The following is a 20,167-nucleotide window of genomic DNA, read 5'->3' on the forward strand; positions in this document are numbered from 1 at the left end:
TGAGTCGGCTGAAATGGTCACTTACATTCCAGTTGCGAGGAATCTTAGGAATGTACCTCGAAATGACCGATGAACCCAAGTGGCCAAAACGAATCTTGTTATAGTTACTTTCAAAGCTTCAAAGTAAGAGTGATTTAGCGCCTTCCCGATCTCGACTTTAGTGTTCTTCTCGAAAAACGCTAAGACGAGAATCAGTTAACTTAGCTGCCAATCACTTGTACCCAGTCCCTTTAAGCCTATACATTATTGGACATCCACCTATCACAGCATTACTTCGTCAAACGCGGTTGAGATTCTACAACATTTGAAATGTGTATATCTTTCTCCGGGTCCGAATCGCACTGCACCTCCCTATTGATTTATGGTAAAGAACTCGAACTCGTCAGGCAAGCTAACGTCCTTAGCATAATCATCAGTAATGACCGTCAAGTGGAACTGCCACGTGAATTATATTATATCATTAAAAAAGGATCATAACATATGTATTTCCAAGACAACTCAAACGCGCAAAAAATGCCGATATGGTGAGGTTCTACTCCTCATGCATACGTAGAGCCGTCGAATACGGTTCACCCGCATTTCACCACGCTTAACCATCGTGTCTTACCGACGAAATCGAGAAAAATTCAAAGGCAGGCCCTGTCTATTATTTATGGTCCTGGTCTATCATACAGCAGAAGATAAACTTCTCGTGCTAGCCGTCGTAAGCTTTTACGCGAGAAACTGTCTGTAAACCGTGACGTAAACAACCCAAACCACAAGTTATACAACTTCCTTTCAGCTTTCAACATTGACACAAGATACCCATAAAGAAATACCAGAGTCTTTATTGAGCCCCGCTATGGTACCGATCGTTTCAAAGAAATCCTTCATTCTGGCTTCGATTAGAAATTTGTAATTTTCATTTGATCTTTCATAGCATTATCAATATAATTCAGTCTAACGACTTCGATATTGATTTGTTAATACACGAGTATTAATATCATTATTCGACACAATAAAAATTTCACAATAAGTAAGCCTTTAACGATTGTGTTAGCATAAGTTATGGTATAATTTAGCAAACTGAGCATACTCATTTTAGTTTAGCTTTAACTCCATCACCTTTTTCTTGTATATGGAAATCCAACACAGCTAATGAGTAGCAACAGTAGGAGGAGGGGGATTGCGCATTTATTAATAAATGTTTGGTTTGTTAAAAAGAAAAAAAAAAAAAAACTAGATGATGATCCATGTTCCTTCCAGAACAGTGTTACATTCTTGATTTCTTGAGCATGAAAATAGTGCCAAGATTTAAGCCAGCTTACCTTAATCCCAGTTTATAACTCAATTGGCAACATAATTTTTTTTAGCAGACCCAGGATGCCCTCATCGTGTGCACCCGTAGAGGCCATTTCAACGTGGAGTGCTGACAAATCAGGTGCAGGAGTTTAATAAATCCACGAATATAGCTCGCTCCTCTGTGGAATGGATTTTTGGGGAAGTTATTAACTATTTCAAATTTTTAGATTTCAAGAAAGACTTGAAGTTTGGTCCGAGTTCTATTGGTGAAATGTAATTATTGTGGGCCTTACTCACATGCCAAAAAATTACATGACATTTGCCTCTAATTTTTTTTTTTCGTTTCCAGGCCCCCAATAGAGACACAAAATCATGGCGGAAATTGTTAATTTTTTAGCGAAAAGCAGAACTAGACAAAGTTAACGATAACTTTATCTAAATGTACGGTTAGATTTACGATATATATTTATTACTCTATCTATAAGTCGCAAAATACTTTGGAAAAGTGAAAAATAAACCATGTAAATCGGGCTTCGAAGTCGTCGAACTTGAAAGAAGTCGTGACTGGCATTGACCGCTCGGCCAAACAAACTCATCACTTCAAGCGGCCTGGAGCGGCCTAGTCGTTTAAAATATGCGAATGTACGGGTTGATCTGGAAAGCCTGGGATCTAATAAACATTTTGGCTCCAAATTCGTACGTGTTGAAGCGAAAAAATATATGTAAATCGGCGATTGAAAAGTACTTCTTCGCAGATGTTGGCGATGTTGCGTAATGCCCGCGCTATTCTTGTAATTTGCATTACGTTTGTGTTGTTTTGTGCAGTAGAGGCCGTGCAAAACGACGAAGAAAAGAAGGAAAACGGCGATGGCGGGAATTACAGCCACAAAGAATATCCATCATTTCAGGCCCAAATAAACAAGTAATCTTTGAATCTATAAATTCCAAATATGTCGTAAATTTATGAAGTTGCGCCCGATTTCATGTTCAGCAATTGATAAATGTTCTACATGTTTGTTGGCAGTAAACTTCTGTACGAATTGTACAAATCTTCAAAACAAGAGGCTGACCGTGAAGAAGAACTCGATCCAGAGGAAAGCTTAGGCAAACAAAACTCCGTTTTAAGGATACTTATACAAAAAGTCGGACAGGAGTGCGGGATCCCTGGTGTAATAATAAATCATAGGCTGATCCAAGAATTCAAAACAAAGATCTGGCGATTAAATCAAGCACTAGCCAAAGCCAAAACTATGGGAGGCAATGGGGTGAAAAAACTCTTTTCCAATTGGACAAGGGGTAAATTTTCAACTTGGAATTTTAAGATATATTACTATGAAATGGACTGTGTTATGCTCCAAAACGAAAACAATGAATTGAGGGGACAGAAAAGAAAGCTTGAAGATGATCTTAAAGATGAAAAGTGCAAGAAGGCCAAAATTGAGCAGAAAATGAAGGAAGCAGTTGCTAAAAACAAAGACATTACTAGCAAATTTCAAAAGAAATTTAAAGGGCTTGTCCAGAAATTAATGAAACTACAAAAAGATAAGAAATCAAGGGGTCCTACCAAAAGTAAAACATTTCTAGACTATAGCAAAAGGCATCAAACTAGAGTTCGAAAGCAAATGGTCACAGACTGTGAAACTTCACTTTCATTTCTTGGACTTCATAATTTTGTTGCCACTAAAGTTGAAATTTTCCATGAGAACACTCAAGAGTACGAGACTCTCACATTGGTTGATAACAATAACATTCAAAACTCATCTCGAGCCGAGACAGTCACTGATGAGGAGATTGATGACATAAATTTACTGCTGTACACAAAGGAAAGATTTAATATATCAAATGAAGCATACCATGAACTTTCTATGATTTGCAAGGAACTACCTCGGTCATGGAAAGTCAAGGAGAGGATAAAAGCTTTAAATAGTAAATGGAATCTGTCAAGTACTCCCAATGATACTTGTGGGATTCAGCAGAGCATAGAGGAACGACTAGAAGTAAGGTTGCAGACTCTTATGAAAAACAGTCCTTCTAATGCTGCTTTCAAAGAAAATCATAAGATTCGAGTTAAACTTTCTGGGGATGGTACTAATATTGGCAAACGACTACATGTCATCAATGTTACCTTCACTGTCCTTGATGAAGGAACATTGGCTCAGGCAGCTGGTGGCAATCATTTGATAGCTGTTATAAAGGAGCCTGAAAACTATGAAACACTTTCCAAAGCATTGACAGACATCCGAAAAGATGTAGAATCTTTAAAACATTTGTCAGTGGGAACAGAGCAGTTTGAAATTGAGTGGTTCCTGGGAGGGGATTGGAAATTCCTTGCATGTGTTTGCGGTCTTGGTGCTGCCCATGCTACATACCCCTGTATTTGGTGTAAATGTCCCTTATATGACAAATATGATGGAAGAAAAGAATGGTCTCTCACTGATGTCTCAAAAGGAGCACGTTCAATTGAGGAGATTCAACAACAAGTGAATACAAGGTCAAGAACAGTGGAGAAGTACAATTCTAAACATGCTCCACTTTTTCCCTCAATTCCCATTGATCATGTTGTCATAGATTCACTGCACCTTTTTCTTAGAATTTCTGACAACCTTATTAACCTCGTCATTCAAGAGCTGCGACGTCAAGATGCACTTGACAAAAACAAAACTTTTAATGATGGTTTTAATAGATCAAAGTACAAGCACATGGCAGGCTGGGAGACTTATCTAAATGATACCCTCAAAATTCCCTTCAACTGGTTTGTCTGTAAGGATTCAAAGAAATTGAAATGGCGGGATCTAACAGGCCCAGAGAAACAGAAATTATTTAGGAACATTGATTTCACTAGGGTATTGCCCAATCACCAGAAATCTGATCAAATATCACAGTTGTGGAAACAGTTTCTAACAATTGCAAACATGTTGAGTTCCACTATTCCTCAACAGAGCAAAGAAGAAATTCAGGAGGCATCAAAATCTTTTCTGGAACAGTTTTTGAAATTGTATCACACTAAGCATGTTACTCCCTACATGCATGCACTGGTATGGCATGTGCCTGAGTTTATACAAATGTATGGTACTATCAGCTCCTTCACTCAGCAAGGTCTAGAGAAACTTAATGACAAAACAACAAAGGACTTCTTCAGATCTACCAATCAACGAGGAATGGATGCGTTAAAACAAATTGTGCAAAAAAGGAACAGAATTGAATATTTCGAGGATCTTGGCAGCCAAAGAGGCACAAGAAGTGTTACTTGTGGAAACTGTAAATTAGAGGGTCATAATATTAAGACCTGTTTATCCCCATGTAGCTCATGTGCATTTAAACCATGTTGTTCTCCCTTACATGTGATCAAATCAAACAGCAAATGGGTTACGAAATGTCAAAATGAGAATATATCGGTCTAGAGATAGATGATATGGAAGTACCTTAATAAATTGTTGTTGTTATATCAAATAAATAATTTTGCAGCCCTAAATTGTACACAATACAAGCACTAACAAATTATTATAATCTGTTATAAAAACTTGTCATAGATAAAGCTGAGATAGTGCCTATATCCCCCCGAGGAATAGGGATTATTGTTAGAATGGGCAACAACTCATCCTCTTTGGTCAACATTAATGCATTACATGTTTGATACTGTCAGAAACATTGTGGCTACTACTACTGTTAGGATGGGGGCGATTTCCACTCATTACTGTTGTATTCAGCCTTCACACCATCCCCACGAACAAATGTAAAAATGACTTCCAAGTCACTTTCAGTGTGGCTTTCTACAAGAGTATCGCCGACATAAACAAACTCTCTTACAGGCTTTTTTTCATGAAGCCAAAATCTTACAGTTGCAGGAATGACATAACAAAAGTCTCCATTTACATTTTGAATTCTCTCAAACCATTTACTACCAAGTAGATCGCATAAATGAGAGTTATCATCAACACAATGTACTTCCCGTCCTCTTGACTTTTTTACAAATCCAATATTTTGTAAATATGTTTTATAAATATCCATGTCAATCTGCATCTCAATTCGAACCTCCGGTGACTCCCTTTTGGTTGAAAATAGACTAAACTTTACTTCGCGGCCAAGGCGGTTGAATAAAGCTGAAGCCCTGTCAGACAAGGAATCTTCACTCGGTATGAATCGTGGTACCAAGCGACCAAGACTACTTTTGTCTCTGTCAACTAAGTCATCTCCATCTCTCCATTCATCAAAGTCACTTGAATATCCAATAAAGTGAATTTTCACTTTATTTTCTATTTTGTCTCGGTCAACAATCTGCAAAGAAAATATTATCTATATCTTAGGACTATTATGATTCACTTTGACGATATAACTTACGGTAATTTTTAGTACTTACTTGAAATGATCACGGATAAAATGTTCCTGAAATAAAATTATTTAAGAATCAAGTTTCAGAACGATCCCAGTTAAACCATGAGTATTTGAGGCGACGAAAATTCCCTTTTAGGTTAACTTGCTAAATATCAGTACTGTTATATTTACTTGCATAGCGGCAAGAAAGATGGGCCAAATAACTCTCACTAGCAACGGTCAACTATGCTATCAGGTATTCTGAAGTTGCTCCTTTCATGTTAAACCGAAAACTATGAAATTTGTAAATTCCTTTATCTCTTAATGAACTTATTTCTTTCGGAAGAAGTTAAAATTATTCAAAAGAAGTGTGGTTTTATACCGCATGTATTACGTTACGAGGAAATTTATCAACAAAGCAATCTCCTTACTTACCTCAATTGGATACATTTTCTCCTGATCAACTTTTTCCGGTTTTTTGGGACGTATCTTCTCGGCTTTGAGATGAATGTGGCTTTCTATTCCGAGATAAAAACCTTCCACGGGACGAGTGCGCTTTTCAGCCGCCATTTTTTCTGTCTACTTTGTTCAGCCCCAGAGCCCGCTCATTCAAACTGCGCATGAGCAGGACCAATTTTTCAGTCTCGAGCAAATGTCTCCATCAAAGGGGTAATTTTTTGGAATGATATACCAAGTTGCCTTTATGATCATGGTAACACAATTTCTGATTATACCCAACTGGTCACTCCCTGTTTGCAAGATTACTTTGCTTTGTCTGCCGAAAAAAGTCAGATTATTCTATTGCATTAGCTTTTCTGCAGGAAGCCATATTCGTTTGCACGGTAAGTCTCAAAAGCCTGCTGCAGATTTCCTTTTAATCGTTTCTCAAGTATTTTTAATGATGTTAAAAAAGACGATTTCATTTTTGTCTAAAGAAAGTACAGGCACGTTTTCAGAAACAAATAAAAAAAATTAATTTTATCACAAGAAAAGGAGATTTCGTGGTTGATGTTACAACCTAATTAAGAAGTGTAATCCTGCTTGTGATAAGACCACGAGAAAACTACGACAGTAACAACACACTAAGATACTTACGGTGATGCCTTTTTGTTGACTGGTTTAGGAACAAACTGAAATGGCATGGTACACAACAAAACAAATGCGACGGAAAACAGACGGAAACAAGGACACCGTATCTCTCGCTCGCTTGTCAAATCTCCTTAGCTTCACGATGAAAATGCTTGGGTTTTTTTTAGAATCATTACTGAATTGGCGAAGCCGTACATTCGCAGTCTTTTTGTTTAATTTTTGTACCTATCTTGTAGTAAGAGAAGTACCCTCCCACACAAGGCCGGTGGTTTACTGACTTTCTTTCGATGCTGACTTTACTGACTTTCTTTTGATGCTGTAAATTTGTTTACCGTCATTGTTAAAAAGGAAGAAATGATGACGAAGATGAAGAATACGTTAACTTTATTGTTCGATATCATTTTATCTATAATATTATTGCAGGAAATTCATAATTATAATGTAGTTGAATTCGAGGGGAGTAAGGCATGTTCGCGTTTGATCAGGAATTTAAATATGCCGCTTGCTGGTTACAACTAATTCGTAGTTGTTCGGGCAGTGTCATGAAAGCGCTAAATAATTTATTTAGGGATATGTAAATAATTATTTTATTCTCTTAGGATCAATGTAGTGCGTGATATTTGTAATCTCTCACATAACTTGTATTCTTCATATTTGTATCTGTTGTGTAATCAACCTTTATTGTATATATCAAATAGCTTTCTTCATTCTTTTCTGGCGCCATGCGTCAGGTCATTTTAATTTAGGTTTGTTTAGCTCACTCGAGTTTTTGTTTTTTTTGAAAACAGTTTCAGTTTTGTTCGACTGGGTTAGATTATTTAAGGCATTGAGACTCTGTACCTCTGAAGATTATTGTAATATTTGGCGAACGATCACGTTCGATCATAAAATTTCCAATCAATTATATTCACAAACTTTTCGATCTGTGATTTCTGTCAAGACCTTCCTTGTTCTAGCTGAGATAAGTCGGCTGAAATGGTCACTTACATTCCAGTTGCGAGGAATCTTAGGAATGTACCTCGAAATGACCGATGAACCCAAGTGGCCAAAACGAATCTTGTTATAGTTACTTTCAAAGCTTCAAAGTAAGAGTGATTTAGCGCCTTCCCGATCTCGACTTTAGTGTTCTTCTCGAAAAACGCTAAGACGAGAATCAGTTAACTTAGCTGCCAATCACTTGTACTCAGTCCCTTTAAGCCTATACATTATTGGACATCCACCTATCACAGCATTACTTCGTCAAACGCGGTTGAGATTCTACAACATTTGAAATGTGTATATCTTTCTCCGGGTCCCAATCGCACTGCACCTCCCTATTGATCTATGGTAAAGAACTCGAACTCGTCAGGCAAGCTAACGTCCTTAGCATAATCATCAGTAATGACCGTCAAGTGGAACTGCCACGTGAATTATATTATATCATTAAAAAAGGATCATAACATATGTATTTCCAAGACAACTCAAACGCGCAAAAAATGCCGATATGGTGAGGTTCTACTCTTCATGCATACGTAGAGCCGTCGAATACGGTTCACCCGCATTTCACCAGCTTAACCATCGTGTCTTACCGACGAAATCGAGAAAAATTCAAAGGCAGGCCCTGTCTATTATTTATGGTCCTGGTCTATCATACAGCAGAAGATAAACTTCTCGTGCTAGCCGTCGTAAGCTTTTACGCGAGAAACTGTCTGTAAACCGTGACGTAAACAACCCAAACCACAAGTTATACAACTTCCTTTCAGCTTTCAACATTGACACAAGATACCCATAAAGAAATACCAGAGTCTTTATTGAGCCCCGCCATGGTACCGATCGTTTCAAAGAAATCCTTCATTATGGCTTCAATTAGAAATTTGTAATTTTTATTTGATCTTTCATAGCATTATCAATGTAATTCAGTCTAACGACTTCGATATTGATTTGTTAATAAACGAGTATTAATATCATTATTCGACACAATAACAATTTCACAATAAGTAAGCCTTTAACGATTGTGTTAGCATAAGTTTTGGTATAATTTAGCAAACTGAGCATACTCATTTAAGTTTAGCTTTAACTCCATCACCTTTTTCTTGTATATGGAAATAAAAAGAACCTTTAGATGTCCTCGTGTGGTTTGCAAGCTACAGGAGTATTTTTTTTGTTTTTTTCTTTTTTCTCAGACAATTTAGTTTGATCAGCTGAGTTGATAATGTAAATTGGTAACCGTAAAGAATTAAAAAGCTGACGTTTCGAGCATTAGTCCTTCGTCAGAGCTAACACGAAGGGCTCCGACGATTGGCTAACGCCCGAAACGTCAGCTTGGTAACTCTTAACGGCATCCAAGTAACATCAACTCATCTTGTTATACTTCCCCCACCGACGCAGCGCCACAGCTAGTTTCTTTAGAATCTTACCCCCTTTATTCCTTAGTCTTATTTTAGCCTGCAAACAACCAGGGCTGGCGTTTTAATGTGCGCTGAAATGCAATAAACAGCGAAACTACGAGACGAAGAAGTAGTTTTCCTTTCCAGACTTGTCACGGCATCGCCGCCTATTATTTTCACGGCTCTACCGCTAAGTGCTTCAAAGCGAACACGAAACCGTCAGCGACTCAGGTTCAGTTTATTTTAACTGTATCAAGTTAAATTTTCCGCTGGAATATTTCCTATTCACTTAATAGTGAAACAGAGAAACTGCTTTTTATTTCTAATCTAAGAACCGTCTTTTTTCATGTTAAATGCTGATTGGTTTAAAAGCTCAGCTAGCTTAAGATCATAAGTTCATATAGTTTACCACAAGAGAGAATAACCTTGAATCATTTTCATCCATCTGTAACGAATGATTACCTTAGCTGTAAAACGATCACGGTCTCTTACCTTTTACGACCTATCGAAATTGGCTCTTCCATTTGCGATAAGGACATTATATGTGAAAAGTTTCAATTTGTTATTTGATGTAAACTGAACGATCATCTTCACTACAAAAAGAAAACAAATTAAAAAGAAATTAAGCACTTTCAACATTCCTATGGGTAAGTAATTATTTTCCCTTTGATTCACTTGACTCTGATGATGACTTCCGCACAGGTTGTCGAAACGTCAGTCACTGCCACCGACAACAGTCCTTCTCAGGACTACACTCACCCGTACGATCAGACTACACCTTCACATGTTACCCCCGGGTTCAAACCATTTACTGCAAATGAGATACAATGAAATATATGAAGTTCATATATTTTGTACTGCGGTATTAGATACATATGATGCACGATCCTCGCAGTAGATAGCGCTATTTAAGCAATAGCGAAAATCAGTACAGGCCTGATTTTTTTCAGGGCTGATTTTCGCTATGTGGGGTTGATCAGACAACATTTTGCCCTAAACCAAGCATGTTTACATTCGCATAGAGGTTTACGTTTTCACCGTCAGTTTTTGTATTTTATCAGACTCGTTACCAGGAGACTCGGTATAAAACTAGTTGTCCTTCCTCACAGCTCAATTAATGTTGAAGAGCTTCCGTCGTCGAATTGATATATATGACGAAAGTAGAAACAATCTCTATACTTTTATCGTAATGAGGTGCCTTACTCGAGAACATTTCTAATCTATTTTTTTCCAAGGCAAATATTTGATCAGACACAGGCCCGCGTGCACTAATCTGAACTCGCTCACGGTAGAGAAGGGACACGAAGAGACATGAGCAGATGCATACACAACACTTAAACTGCTGCATCGCCAACCTCACTGGTCTGTCGGCTCAACTTTAGTCTCTCTTTGCAGCCGCTGTGGGGAGGAAGCGTTGCGTGACGAGCCCAAACAGCGGCTGCGAAGGAGACTAGCTCAAGTTCCGTGTTAATCTTCTTTGATCAGTAGTAAAAACCTTTAACGTTTTTATGTTTGGCCGAGCTGCCTTAGAGGATCTTTCCCTGAAAGGCTATGACCTTATTGCAAATGCCATAGGTTCACTAGTCATCACTAGGTAAGAACTTTGAGTTGACCTTTGTTGGCTCATCTCCTGATGAACATCGAAAAGTTGGGCAATGGTTTCTCAACAACACTTGCATCAACCGCAACCAACTAACCGTCCGTGGATATTGCTGTGATCCAGAGGAACTCAAGATGATGTTTTATCAGTCAGACTTGGTCGCTCTACCTTGTACAGAAGGCTTTGGACTAGTTGCACTAGAGGCTATATCTGGGTGCATTCCTGTGCTGGTTACTAGTGAATCTGGTGTAGCTGAGGCATTGAAAGAAGTAGAAGGCGGGTGTTCTTTTATCATGGAATCAGATGGAGATGCAGAGGAATGGGCACAAAGGATCAGAGAGAATAAATGTCTGAACTAAGTGCAGAAGAGAGAGATGCCAATGCCGCAAAGCTCAGAGAGAACTACAGGAAGATTTACCCTTGGAGTAGGGAATGTGCAAAATTCAAAAGAATGCTGGAAAATGTTTTGAGAACTGCAAAGGGTGAGTTAAATGCATAAGGTATACAAAACTATATCACTCTACTTTTATTACATCTAAATTCTAGTTGCCCCCTCTTACTGTAAGTAGGTGCATTTGCTGAGATTTTGGGCTATGAAGCCAGATTTTAAGCTGATTTGAGCGACACATTAAGAAATATTGAATACTGGTAAATGAACATGTTCATATCATTAAGGACAAATAAATCCTGCATCGTTATATATACCAGATTTAAAGTTGGCCTTTGTCTTTTAACTGCAAGTATGCTGAAGACTTTTTCATCTTTCCTAAGGCCACTCCCATTTTTTAAATGGAAACATAAATCCTTACTAAAGCTATAACTTATGGATTTTTTTTTGTTTTGTTTTTGTTTTTTTGTTTTGTTTTTGTTTTGTTTTGTTTTGTTTGTTGTAGTTTTTAGGAGAGTTTTATTCACAGGGTTAACCTCTTGACTCTCCCTTTCAAATTTATGTAGTTATATATGAGTTTGAATAAACATGTATGTTCTGTTATGTCACATAAAAATTAATGTTCTGTTTCCCATCACCTAGTATGTATCTTCTCGTTAAAGTTAAGGTTGGTTGGCCAAGCCAAAAAAGAGAAAAAGAAAAAAAAAAAGGAAAGGTAGTTGACAAATTCGGCCTTAACCCAGAAAGGTTCATTTCCTTTTTTTGTTTTTTAGCATTATTGTCCTAACTCCTATGGGCTGGGAGATTTTGAGTTAAATTTGTGTTTTATTCCATTGTAGATCCAAATTTGAATAGAGTTTGCACAGGAGAAGACATTAGTCAAGGACTTTTAATCGCAGAGATTGGATACTTAGCATACTTGATCTCTTTTAAGGTAGATACACATAATTGAGGTCTTAAAAGTGAGGATTGTATTATTTCATTTATTGTTGTGCAATTCAGCAAAACCATGTCGACTGGTCTCATTACAGCAGTCTGTGAATCATTCTAGTGGTAGAAATGTTTTTTTTTCAAAAGTGGCACTTTGAAAAAATTACTATAATTGCTTCAGTCTTCAAATTAATATACGATAATTCATGATTAGTTTGTTGTTATATTCATTTCCTTTATATCCAGAGAAAGTTGCGTGCGGGTCGAATGAAACAGAAGGAACACACAAGAAGAAGTATTTGACAGTTTTGACAGCATCAGGTAAATTTTGTACAAATCCTCGAACAATAAATAATGTCTGCTGAGAAGGATACAGGTCTAAGACAATTCATGATAGGAAAGTGTTCACAAAAGTCTTTGCTACAAAAATATCAATTCTGATAATTAAAGAAAAAATTATGGTTAAAAAGTACATGCACAGTGCATGTGCTACAATTAAAGTTTTGCCCATATAGTTGTATATAACTGTTACATAATGAGATGCAGCAGAATAATCAAGACTCTGCACCTGGTGAGTGAATTTACATGTAAAATGTGTGTCATGTCGTAATTTAGATCAGTGCTAAAAAATAAGGTTATTGGAGATAACCAAAACATGTTCATTGGGGAAGTAATGAAGTCAGCTTCTCAGAAACAATTTTTGCTTTTTCTTTTGTGTGTGTTTGGGGGCGGCCGGCTGTTTTTGTCCATCGTCCACAGACAATGTTCCACACAAAGGCTAAGTGATGAATTGTAATTTTGCTAGAATTAATGTCACAGAGTACATTATGGCATGATAATATTTTGCAAATATGTTGCCAATTGTGGTTAAGACAACATCCAAAAAGAAGAGTTTGGCAGTTGAAAATGAGCTATGTGTGCATTCACGGTTTTGCAGGCTATGCTATCAACTTACAGAGGTGATTGATTCATTTTGCTCTTACATGTCTGTAGGTAAAGCTTCACACAGCTCTGTAGACTGTGGAGAAACAGAGAGGAACAAACAAGGACAGTCTGTGTCAGTTGATTAATTTAACTTTACATTGCATGTTACAGTTATCAGTGGACTCAGTTAAAAAAAATTTATCAGTAAATCAGGTATGACAGTTCTTAAGAATTTAAAAAATCCAGTATAATAATATTTTATTATTCTGTACAACAATAGGATTATCAACATCTTCCCCTCTAACATTAAAATTACTTCATTTCCTCAAATTAGCCTCCAGGCTCTACATATATCTTAGAACCCTTCCCCTAATCAGTGCCCATCCCCCCTTCCCAAGCCAGTAAACTAAACAAACTCTGCCTTGAATAATCATCATTTCTCCTCCCTCACTTTCCTAAGAACATGTAAACGAAAAAACCTGTTTCTTTTACAACTTTATTTGTAACTTTTTGAACTTCACTTACTCAGCTAAATCAGTCTAGGTTAATATTTTCTAGATAAACATCCTCCTCAATTAAGCAACCTGATCCTTCCAATAAGTAAAGGCTGACAGTTTCGAAAGAAACTGTTTGGGGCTGCGGCGGTGGGAGTAACGAAATAATTTGGATATATCAACAAAGTTGAAGTGGTAAATTGGCCACTGTAACGATTACAAAAGCTGATGTTTCGAGCGCTAGCCCTTCGTCGGAGCGAATAAGTGCCCCTCTTCTAACTAAAATTCTAAAAAAGTTCCTGGGTGCTTACTTTAGGAAATAGAAAAGACCTTTGTGTAATTGCAGATTGAGATGAAGCTATTTTGTATAACTCTAAGTAGAATTTCTGTTACTGTTTCTGCTTTACTTTCAACTTATAACAAAGAAATGTATGGAAATACCTGAGTGTAGAAATTTACTACCCCACAACACTGATTAATCATAACTGTTACAATTTCCTCAAATGTGACTGGTGCATTAGCTGCTTTATTTTTCACTAATCATTCTGAAGAGTTGTAATCAAACAGTTAAAGCAGCCAAACATAGTAAGTCCACTCAGCTAAATCCACCAATCACAGAAATGATCAAAGTAACCACAGCAACAACCCCTAATATCCTAAAAAAAAACTGGGGAACTTACCAAATGGAGGGATTTTCACTTAAGACAAGTCATTATCTCAACCTAAGATATTTTCCCCAAATGTATTTCTTCTTTTGTTTGAAGTTGTAATTAATGGTTACGATTAATTGGTAACAGGACTTTGTGTCGTCCAATTCAGTCTGTAGTCATGTTCTTGATTGACAGATCAGACTCTCACTTCAGTGGTCGTCCTATTTTGTTAATAGCTCATAAAAATTAGAGATAGAATTTGACTCCACTCAGTCTGATTACCATTATTAACCAAAGCACAATTTGAGTGACCTTCTAGTAAGAATAGATTGAGTGTGTTTAAACCTTGAAGCACTGAAGAAGGACTTGAGTTTGTTCTCAAACATAGAACATTATTCATAAACAAAGCATACAATTGTTTTTTTTTTATGTATGCTTATGGATCATTCAACACTTAAACAGTCAAACAATGTTTGTCTGTCTCCTTTTTTCCATAACACTTGTCACTCTACTGACTTTTTCAGTGAAGCTGAGTTTAGAAAGCAAAGTATTCTCTCACTTATAAAACCTAGCACTAATATAGTTAACATGTTTAACGTTTAAATCTTGCCTGTGGCTACGTGATTTAATCTCTTCATTCGTATTTTTTCATATCAGATTCAGGTACTGCTACTACTGATTCAACAGAAAAAACACAGAGAAATAAAAAAGAAGTTTTCACAGCAACAGGTACAGCTATAAGAGGTATACCATGAGCCTCAGTAATTTAGTTGCATTTATTTTCCAATATTGCTTTGCTTTCAACCCTTAAAGTTTATCAACATGTAATTTCTCCCATCGTCTTAATCAGTAGAGCCTTAGAATAAGGCTCTATTGATTAGTTATTTTATTTTCCTCGCTCATTTGTGTGAGCGAGGATAACAAAGAACTGTGTAGTGTTAACTTGTAAAACTCCTGCAAGAAGTCTACGACAGTTAGACGAAACACTTCTGAGGATAAAAAAGTTTTATAACAACTGCTCGCATTGTACTGCTCACTAGTTAAACTTTTTTCCAAAACTTGCTCTCCCACCTCGACCTCCTTCTTTGATAATGTGACCTGTCTTAATTTCTTTTCACGTTATCTGATTTTAGGATCTTCTGTTGACTCCAAAGACACAACAGGCAGAACGTCCCTAATGAATGCTTCTCTAAATGGCAGTGTCCGAGCGGTGAAGGGTCTCATTGAGAGAGGAGTAGATCCGTCCCTGCTGAACAACAGAGGATGGAGTGCGTTACATTTTGCCGCAAAGAGTGGAGACACTGACGTCATTGATCTTATCTTTACTCACTTGCCGGACATTGAGTCCAAAACAGCCCAGGGTTACACGCCACTAATGGTGGCGGCTGGGAATGGCAAGTTACACGCAGTGAAATGGTTTCTTGAGAAGGGGGCAAATGTAACCCGTGTTGATAACAGGAGGTGGAATATGTTACATTTTGCCGCAGAGGGTGGAGACACTGATGTCATCGATCTTATCTTTACTCACTTGCCGGACATTGAGTCCAAAACAGTGGAGGGTCTCACGCCACTAATGGTGGTGGCTTTCAAGGGCAAATTACACGCAGTGAAATGGTTTCTTGAGAAGGGGGCAAATGTAACCTGTGTTGATAACTGGAGGTGGAATATGTTACATTTTGCCGCACAGGGTGGAGACACTGACGTCATTGATCTTATCCTTACTCACTTGCCAGACATTGAGTCCAAAACAGCCGAGGGTCTCACGCCACTAATGGTGGCGGCTTTCAAGGGAAAATTACACGCAGTGAAATGGTTTCTTGAGAAGGGGGCAAATGTAACCTGTGTTGATAACTGGAGGTGGAATATGTTACATTTTGCCGCACAGGGTGGAGACACTGACGTCATTGATCTTATCTTTACTCACTTGCCGGACATTGAGTCCAAAACCGCCCGGGGTTCTACTCCTCTAATCATTGCTGTTTGTTTTGGCAAGCTGGAAAGTGTATAGTATCTCCTTGAGAGGGGAGCTAATCCTTTCACCAAGGATAAGAACGGCCTGGATTCTTTATACCATGCCTCATCACGTGACCCAGATGTTCTCGACATTTTGCTGAGTCGCGTAGCTAGCAGTGAGTCAGCAAGCGGCAATGATTAACTCAGGTTGGTGAGATAAGTTCTACAGCTTATTTCATGTCTGCTTAATTCTTCAATGTCAAAATGTAAATCACTGGTTTGATCGCCCCATCAACTTCAAAGCTGACCCGAATGAGTCGTATGTTGGGTAGTTACTATAGGGCTGCCTGTGGCACGTAGATGACTTTTACTAAGATAGTCAACCTCTTTGTTCAGCAAATTATTGTGCAATTGGTTTCGAGATAGACATTTGTTTGGCTAAACTACTCATTTGTTTTTGTTTTTGTTTTTTTAAGGCCTTAGTTCGCGAGGTGTTGTCAATAACCAATGTCCTAATATGGCTTGTACGATGGAGGAGAAGCTGCCAGCTGGTTGGAGATTGTTAAAAATTAACCCGCACTGATAACAGCCAGAACTGTATGTCTGTGTAACGTTGCCAGCGATTTAATTTTTTGTATTTAGACTTCTTAAAGTTCACATGGTTTTGTACACATTTCATAAGTAAATGAATTTTTTTTTAATATATAACATTTTTTTTTTACTTTCGACTACATTCATGTGAATAAAAGCTGTATAGGACACCTGTAAATAGAATACGTGAAAAAATTTCTGCATTCTAATTGGTTGAAATACAGTTTTCAGGAAACACCAATGCAGGGCAGAAAATAATTAACTCAGTGAAAAAGCAGTAAATATCTGCTGATAACTAAAAAAAAAAAAAAAAGGAATGCAGAAAAATTTACACTTTAATTAAACACGTTGTTTTGACCAAAACGGCGTGATGATGTTTTGGTGTGAATGAATTTATTTTCACGTGGGTCACCCCTCTTTACTCCTACATTACTATGAAAAGCTGCCAAGTATAAAAGGTTTGATCAGGTTTAAGGGAAGTAAAAATGACTTGATTTTTCTCGTGCAATTTGGAATAAGTAGGCACTTTAATTTTTCTCCAAAGACCTCAAAATTGCATTCTTCCTATAGGCTCATGCAATTATGTTGGTTGTAAGAAAAATAAACGAGACACTTTATATCAAATTTCACTCTGAATCGTGAGATTACGTCCACAAATAAGGAAATGATTATATCACTGAGTGAGTCAATTTATACGGAATTTTTAGGAAGCCTTTGTAAGTAAGGTTTTAAGCATTAGTTAATCAATAAAATTTTATATTACAGCATGAAAGTCTTGTTTTTCAATGGGAACGACTTTAATGTTTCTATCGTCTGGAAAGGGAGTGAAAACTTTTCTCCGTTTGATAAATATTGTTATTGATCGCCCGACGGGGGATACAGACGGCTTTCAGGGGGAAGGGAGGTTGAATCCGTCATTGTTATCAGACTTTAATTAAGGGGGGGACTCCCAATACGTGGCGTCATTAGAGTAAATAGAGCATAAGGAAGAGGGGGGTGGGGGAGAAATCAGGAGAATTTTTTCGAATTTTGGCTCAAACAAGATCCATCGATTCCACCCCCTCCCTGCAGGCGATGATTAGTAGCCAGTCCATAAGAGGAAAAAGAATTGAACTGAGGAACAGCGCCCACGAAAAGGAGGATTAAATGAATTCAGAAGGTTATTTCCAAAGAGATTGCTGTAAAAACGTAATCGCTTCCCCCCCCCCCCCATCTATCCCCATTTTTACAATAAGGCATAAGTGAGGCCTTTGACGATTGTCGATAAAGTTTAGGGTTATTTTAGCAAACCGAGCATAGTAAGCTTTGCCTTTATAGACTTTTCTTTTAATTAAGTTAAAGAGATCTTTCGATGTGTTCAAGTGGCCTGTAAATTTTAGGAGACGCTGTCAGGTGATAGATTTTTTAAATGTTGCGTGGCTGGAGATTTAATGTGCGTTTAAAAAGCGATAAGCGGCGCAGCGGCGTGTTAGATAAATCAATGTTTTCCAGTCCAAACCTCTTGCGTTGTAGCCGCTTCAAAGAGTGCACTAATCAAGACTCGCGTTTGGTTGGGAATTACATTGAAATTTAATCGTCTGGGAAGTTAGAGAAAAATATTTCTGCTCGCAGAAAATGTGGAGATAGCCAATGCACCAATAGAGTTTTCATGGCTGGATGGTTTACCAATTTCTCTAGTGATATGGCTAAGCTGCTTTCCCTTCGTGCACGCAGTGAGCTCCGCTATAACGCCTAGCCTCACATTCGTATCCTAAAAGTACACCCACCTAATTGGAAATGGTTAAATCTGTTATGCAGCCAAAAATTCACATAACAGCCTTAATCGTAGAAAAGCCCGTAGGTGTGAGGTTTGTTTTCTTTGCGTTTCTTAGGTCGTGTCTTGTCGTGTCGCCTCTTTCGCTCGCTGCATGACTTCGCTGACTTCAACTGAAAACGCGATAGGTTGACTCCTGTTTTGCAGGATAATTTTGAAAGGATTGTTCTTCGAATTATCATTCATTGTCGGAAAGAGGGTCAAACTTAAAGTGGTTTCTGTGAACGTGTGGATTGACTTTTCATATTGAACCCTTTAACTCTCAGAAGTAATTAACATGTGACTTCTCTCTATAATATCCTTCTTATCCAGCAAACAGGTGATGAGAGTACTCAAGCTTATCAGCTAGAAATTGTTAACTTAATCTGGCTCCAAATTCTCGGAACTTGTTTGCAAGGAAATGTGTAGCAGCTAGAGGGAAGAATTAACAATCAGGCCCCGGTTGTTTGAAGGTTGGATAGCGCTATCCACTCGATAAAACTTTATCCGGTGGATAACGCGATAGGTCTTTCTGTCACTTATCCGTGGGATAGTGATTTATCCGTGGGATAGCGATTTATCCGTGGGATAGCGATTTATCCGTGGGATAGTCATTTATCCGTGGGAGAGCAATTTATCCGTGGGATAGCAATTTATCCGTGGGATAGTGATTTATCCGTGGGATAGTGATTTATTTGTGGGATAGTGATTTATCCGTGGGATAGCGATTTATCCGTGGGATGGTGATTTATCCGTGGGATGGTGATTTATCCGTGGGATAGTGTTATCCTCCCTTTGAACAGGCGGGCCCAGATCTTGGCAGTTGAAGGGTTAACTAGGCTACTCAAAAGTTATTCAGACAGGCTTAGGAGAGTAAAATTGCAAAAAACACCGAGTTAATTTTTGTTTCAAAATTAGCAGTGATATTGTACAAAAAATAGCTGAAGCCTGCTTGCCTCCTTTCATAGAACGCGTACTCTTACGAAGTGGCATGATCCTAATAAAATTGTGTAGACCTACTGGTGTTCTTTTTTTGCAGAAAGTTGCACTGCCAAGCACATATAACTTGAAGGTAGATATATTCTGGTTCGAAAGGAAAACTTTATCCTTTCTCCTCTTTCTTTTCCTTTTGGCAGGAACCCGAAACTATCATAGTGGCGGATTTAACAGCGATGAAATGCAAAGAACACATTCATTTGGTAAACAACCAAAATAGTTAATAAATCGACTCTGATATTAAAATTCTGTTGTTTTTCCTGGCTCATTTAAAAGGGTTATGATTGTAAGTCACACATCATCAATAACAAAAGTCTTCGTTTAAGAAACGTAACACATTTTAAGGTCTTTAAAAGAATAGCCATGTAAGCAGTTGCATTTAAAGTATCGTGAATATACAATGTACGATATTGAGTCACAAAGGTTTTCTCCATATTAGGCACATTGTAAATTTCTCTTGTATCTAAACGCAGTCGATTCTATTCGTTACGCCCGTTTTATCATTCAACTGAAGAAATAACGTACGAATCGAGTACATGTATCACGTAAGGTTTGTGCTCCGGAGAACTGTGAAAAATATCGGCGAAATTCGCAGCACTGAATAACAAATTGGCGTTTTGGATAATAAATCTCGCAAAACTCGTAAAAAATACTCAGCGATACTACACCATATTTAATCCTTTGTCTACTTGGTGCAAGTGTTCAACGGGCGAGCGAGCGTTTGGTCAGTTTCCGTGTAATTTGAAATGTTTAACCGTCGGCCCGTTCTTTTAAAGCAGAGAAAATATGAGGAGAGGAGGGA

At 37.8% G+C, this 20,167-nt stretch overlaps 2 protein-coding genes and 2 long non-coding RNA genes across 5 annotated transcripts in view; 2 read left to right on the top strand and 2 right to left on the bottom strand.

The window, feature by feature from the left end:
• LOC148737284 (uncharacterized) overlaps positions 1-20,167 on the bottom strand; it is a 243,101-nt gene that overhangs the window by 179,964 nt on the left and 42,970 nt on the right. The gene's annotated exons all lie outside the window — the stretch shown is intronic.
• On the top strand, positions 1,985-4,682 carry LOC148737299 (uncharacterized). The gene is made up of 2 exons (XM_088747761.1): positions 1,985-2,203; positions 2,306-4,682. The coding sequence occupies exons 1-2, from the start codon at positions 2,037-2,039 to the stop codon at positions 4,680-4,682; spliced, it is 2,544 nt and encodes an 847-aa protein (XP_088603887.1). The 5' UTR covers positions 1,985-2,036.
• Positions 3,923-6,241, bottom strand: LOC111325625 (uncharacterized). Of its 2 annotated transcripts, XM_088747557.1 has the most exons (3): positions 6,028-6,241; positions 5,639-5,664; positions 3,923-5,556 (listed from the first exon to the last, which is right to left on the bottom strand). In XM_088747557.1, the coding sequence occupies exons 1-3, from the start codon at positions 6,160-6,162 to the stop codon at positions 5,535-5,537; spliced, it is 183 nt and encodes a 60-aa protein (XP_088603683.1). In that variant the 5' UTR covers positions 6,163-6,241; the 3' UTR covers positions 3,923-5,534. The 2 variants fall into 2 exon arrangements, with proteins under 2 accessions (XP_088603683.1, XP_088603682.1); XM_088747556.1 differs by lacking the exon at positions 5,639-5,664.
• Positions 10,318-14,684, top strand: LOC148737300 (uncharacterized). The gene is made up of 4 exons (XR_015996234.1): positions 10,318-11,129; positions 11,875-11,969; positions 12,212-12,286; positions 12,959-14,684. It is a non-coding gene; the product is annotated as an uncharacterized LOC148737300 (long non-coding RNA).

Source organism: Stylophora pistillata, chromosome 2 (genome assembly GCF_964205215.1).
Source record: "Stylophora pistillata chromosome 2, jaStyPist1.2, whole genome shotgun sequence".
NCBI classification, from domain to species: domain Eukaryota; kingdom Metazoa; phylum Cnidaria; class Anthozoa; order Scleractinia; family Pocilloporidae; genus Stylophora; species Stylophora pistillata.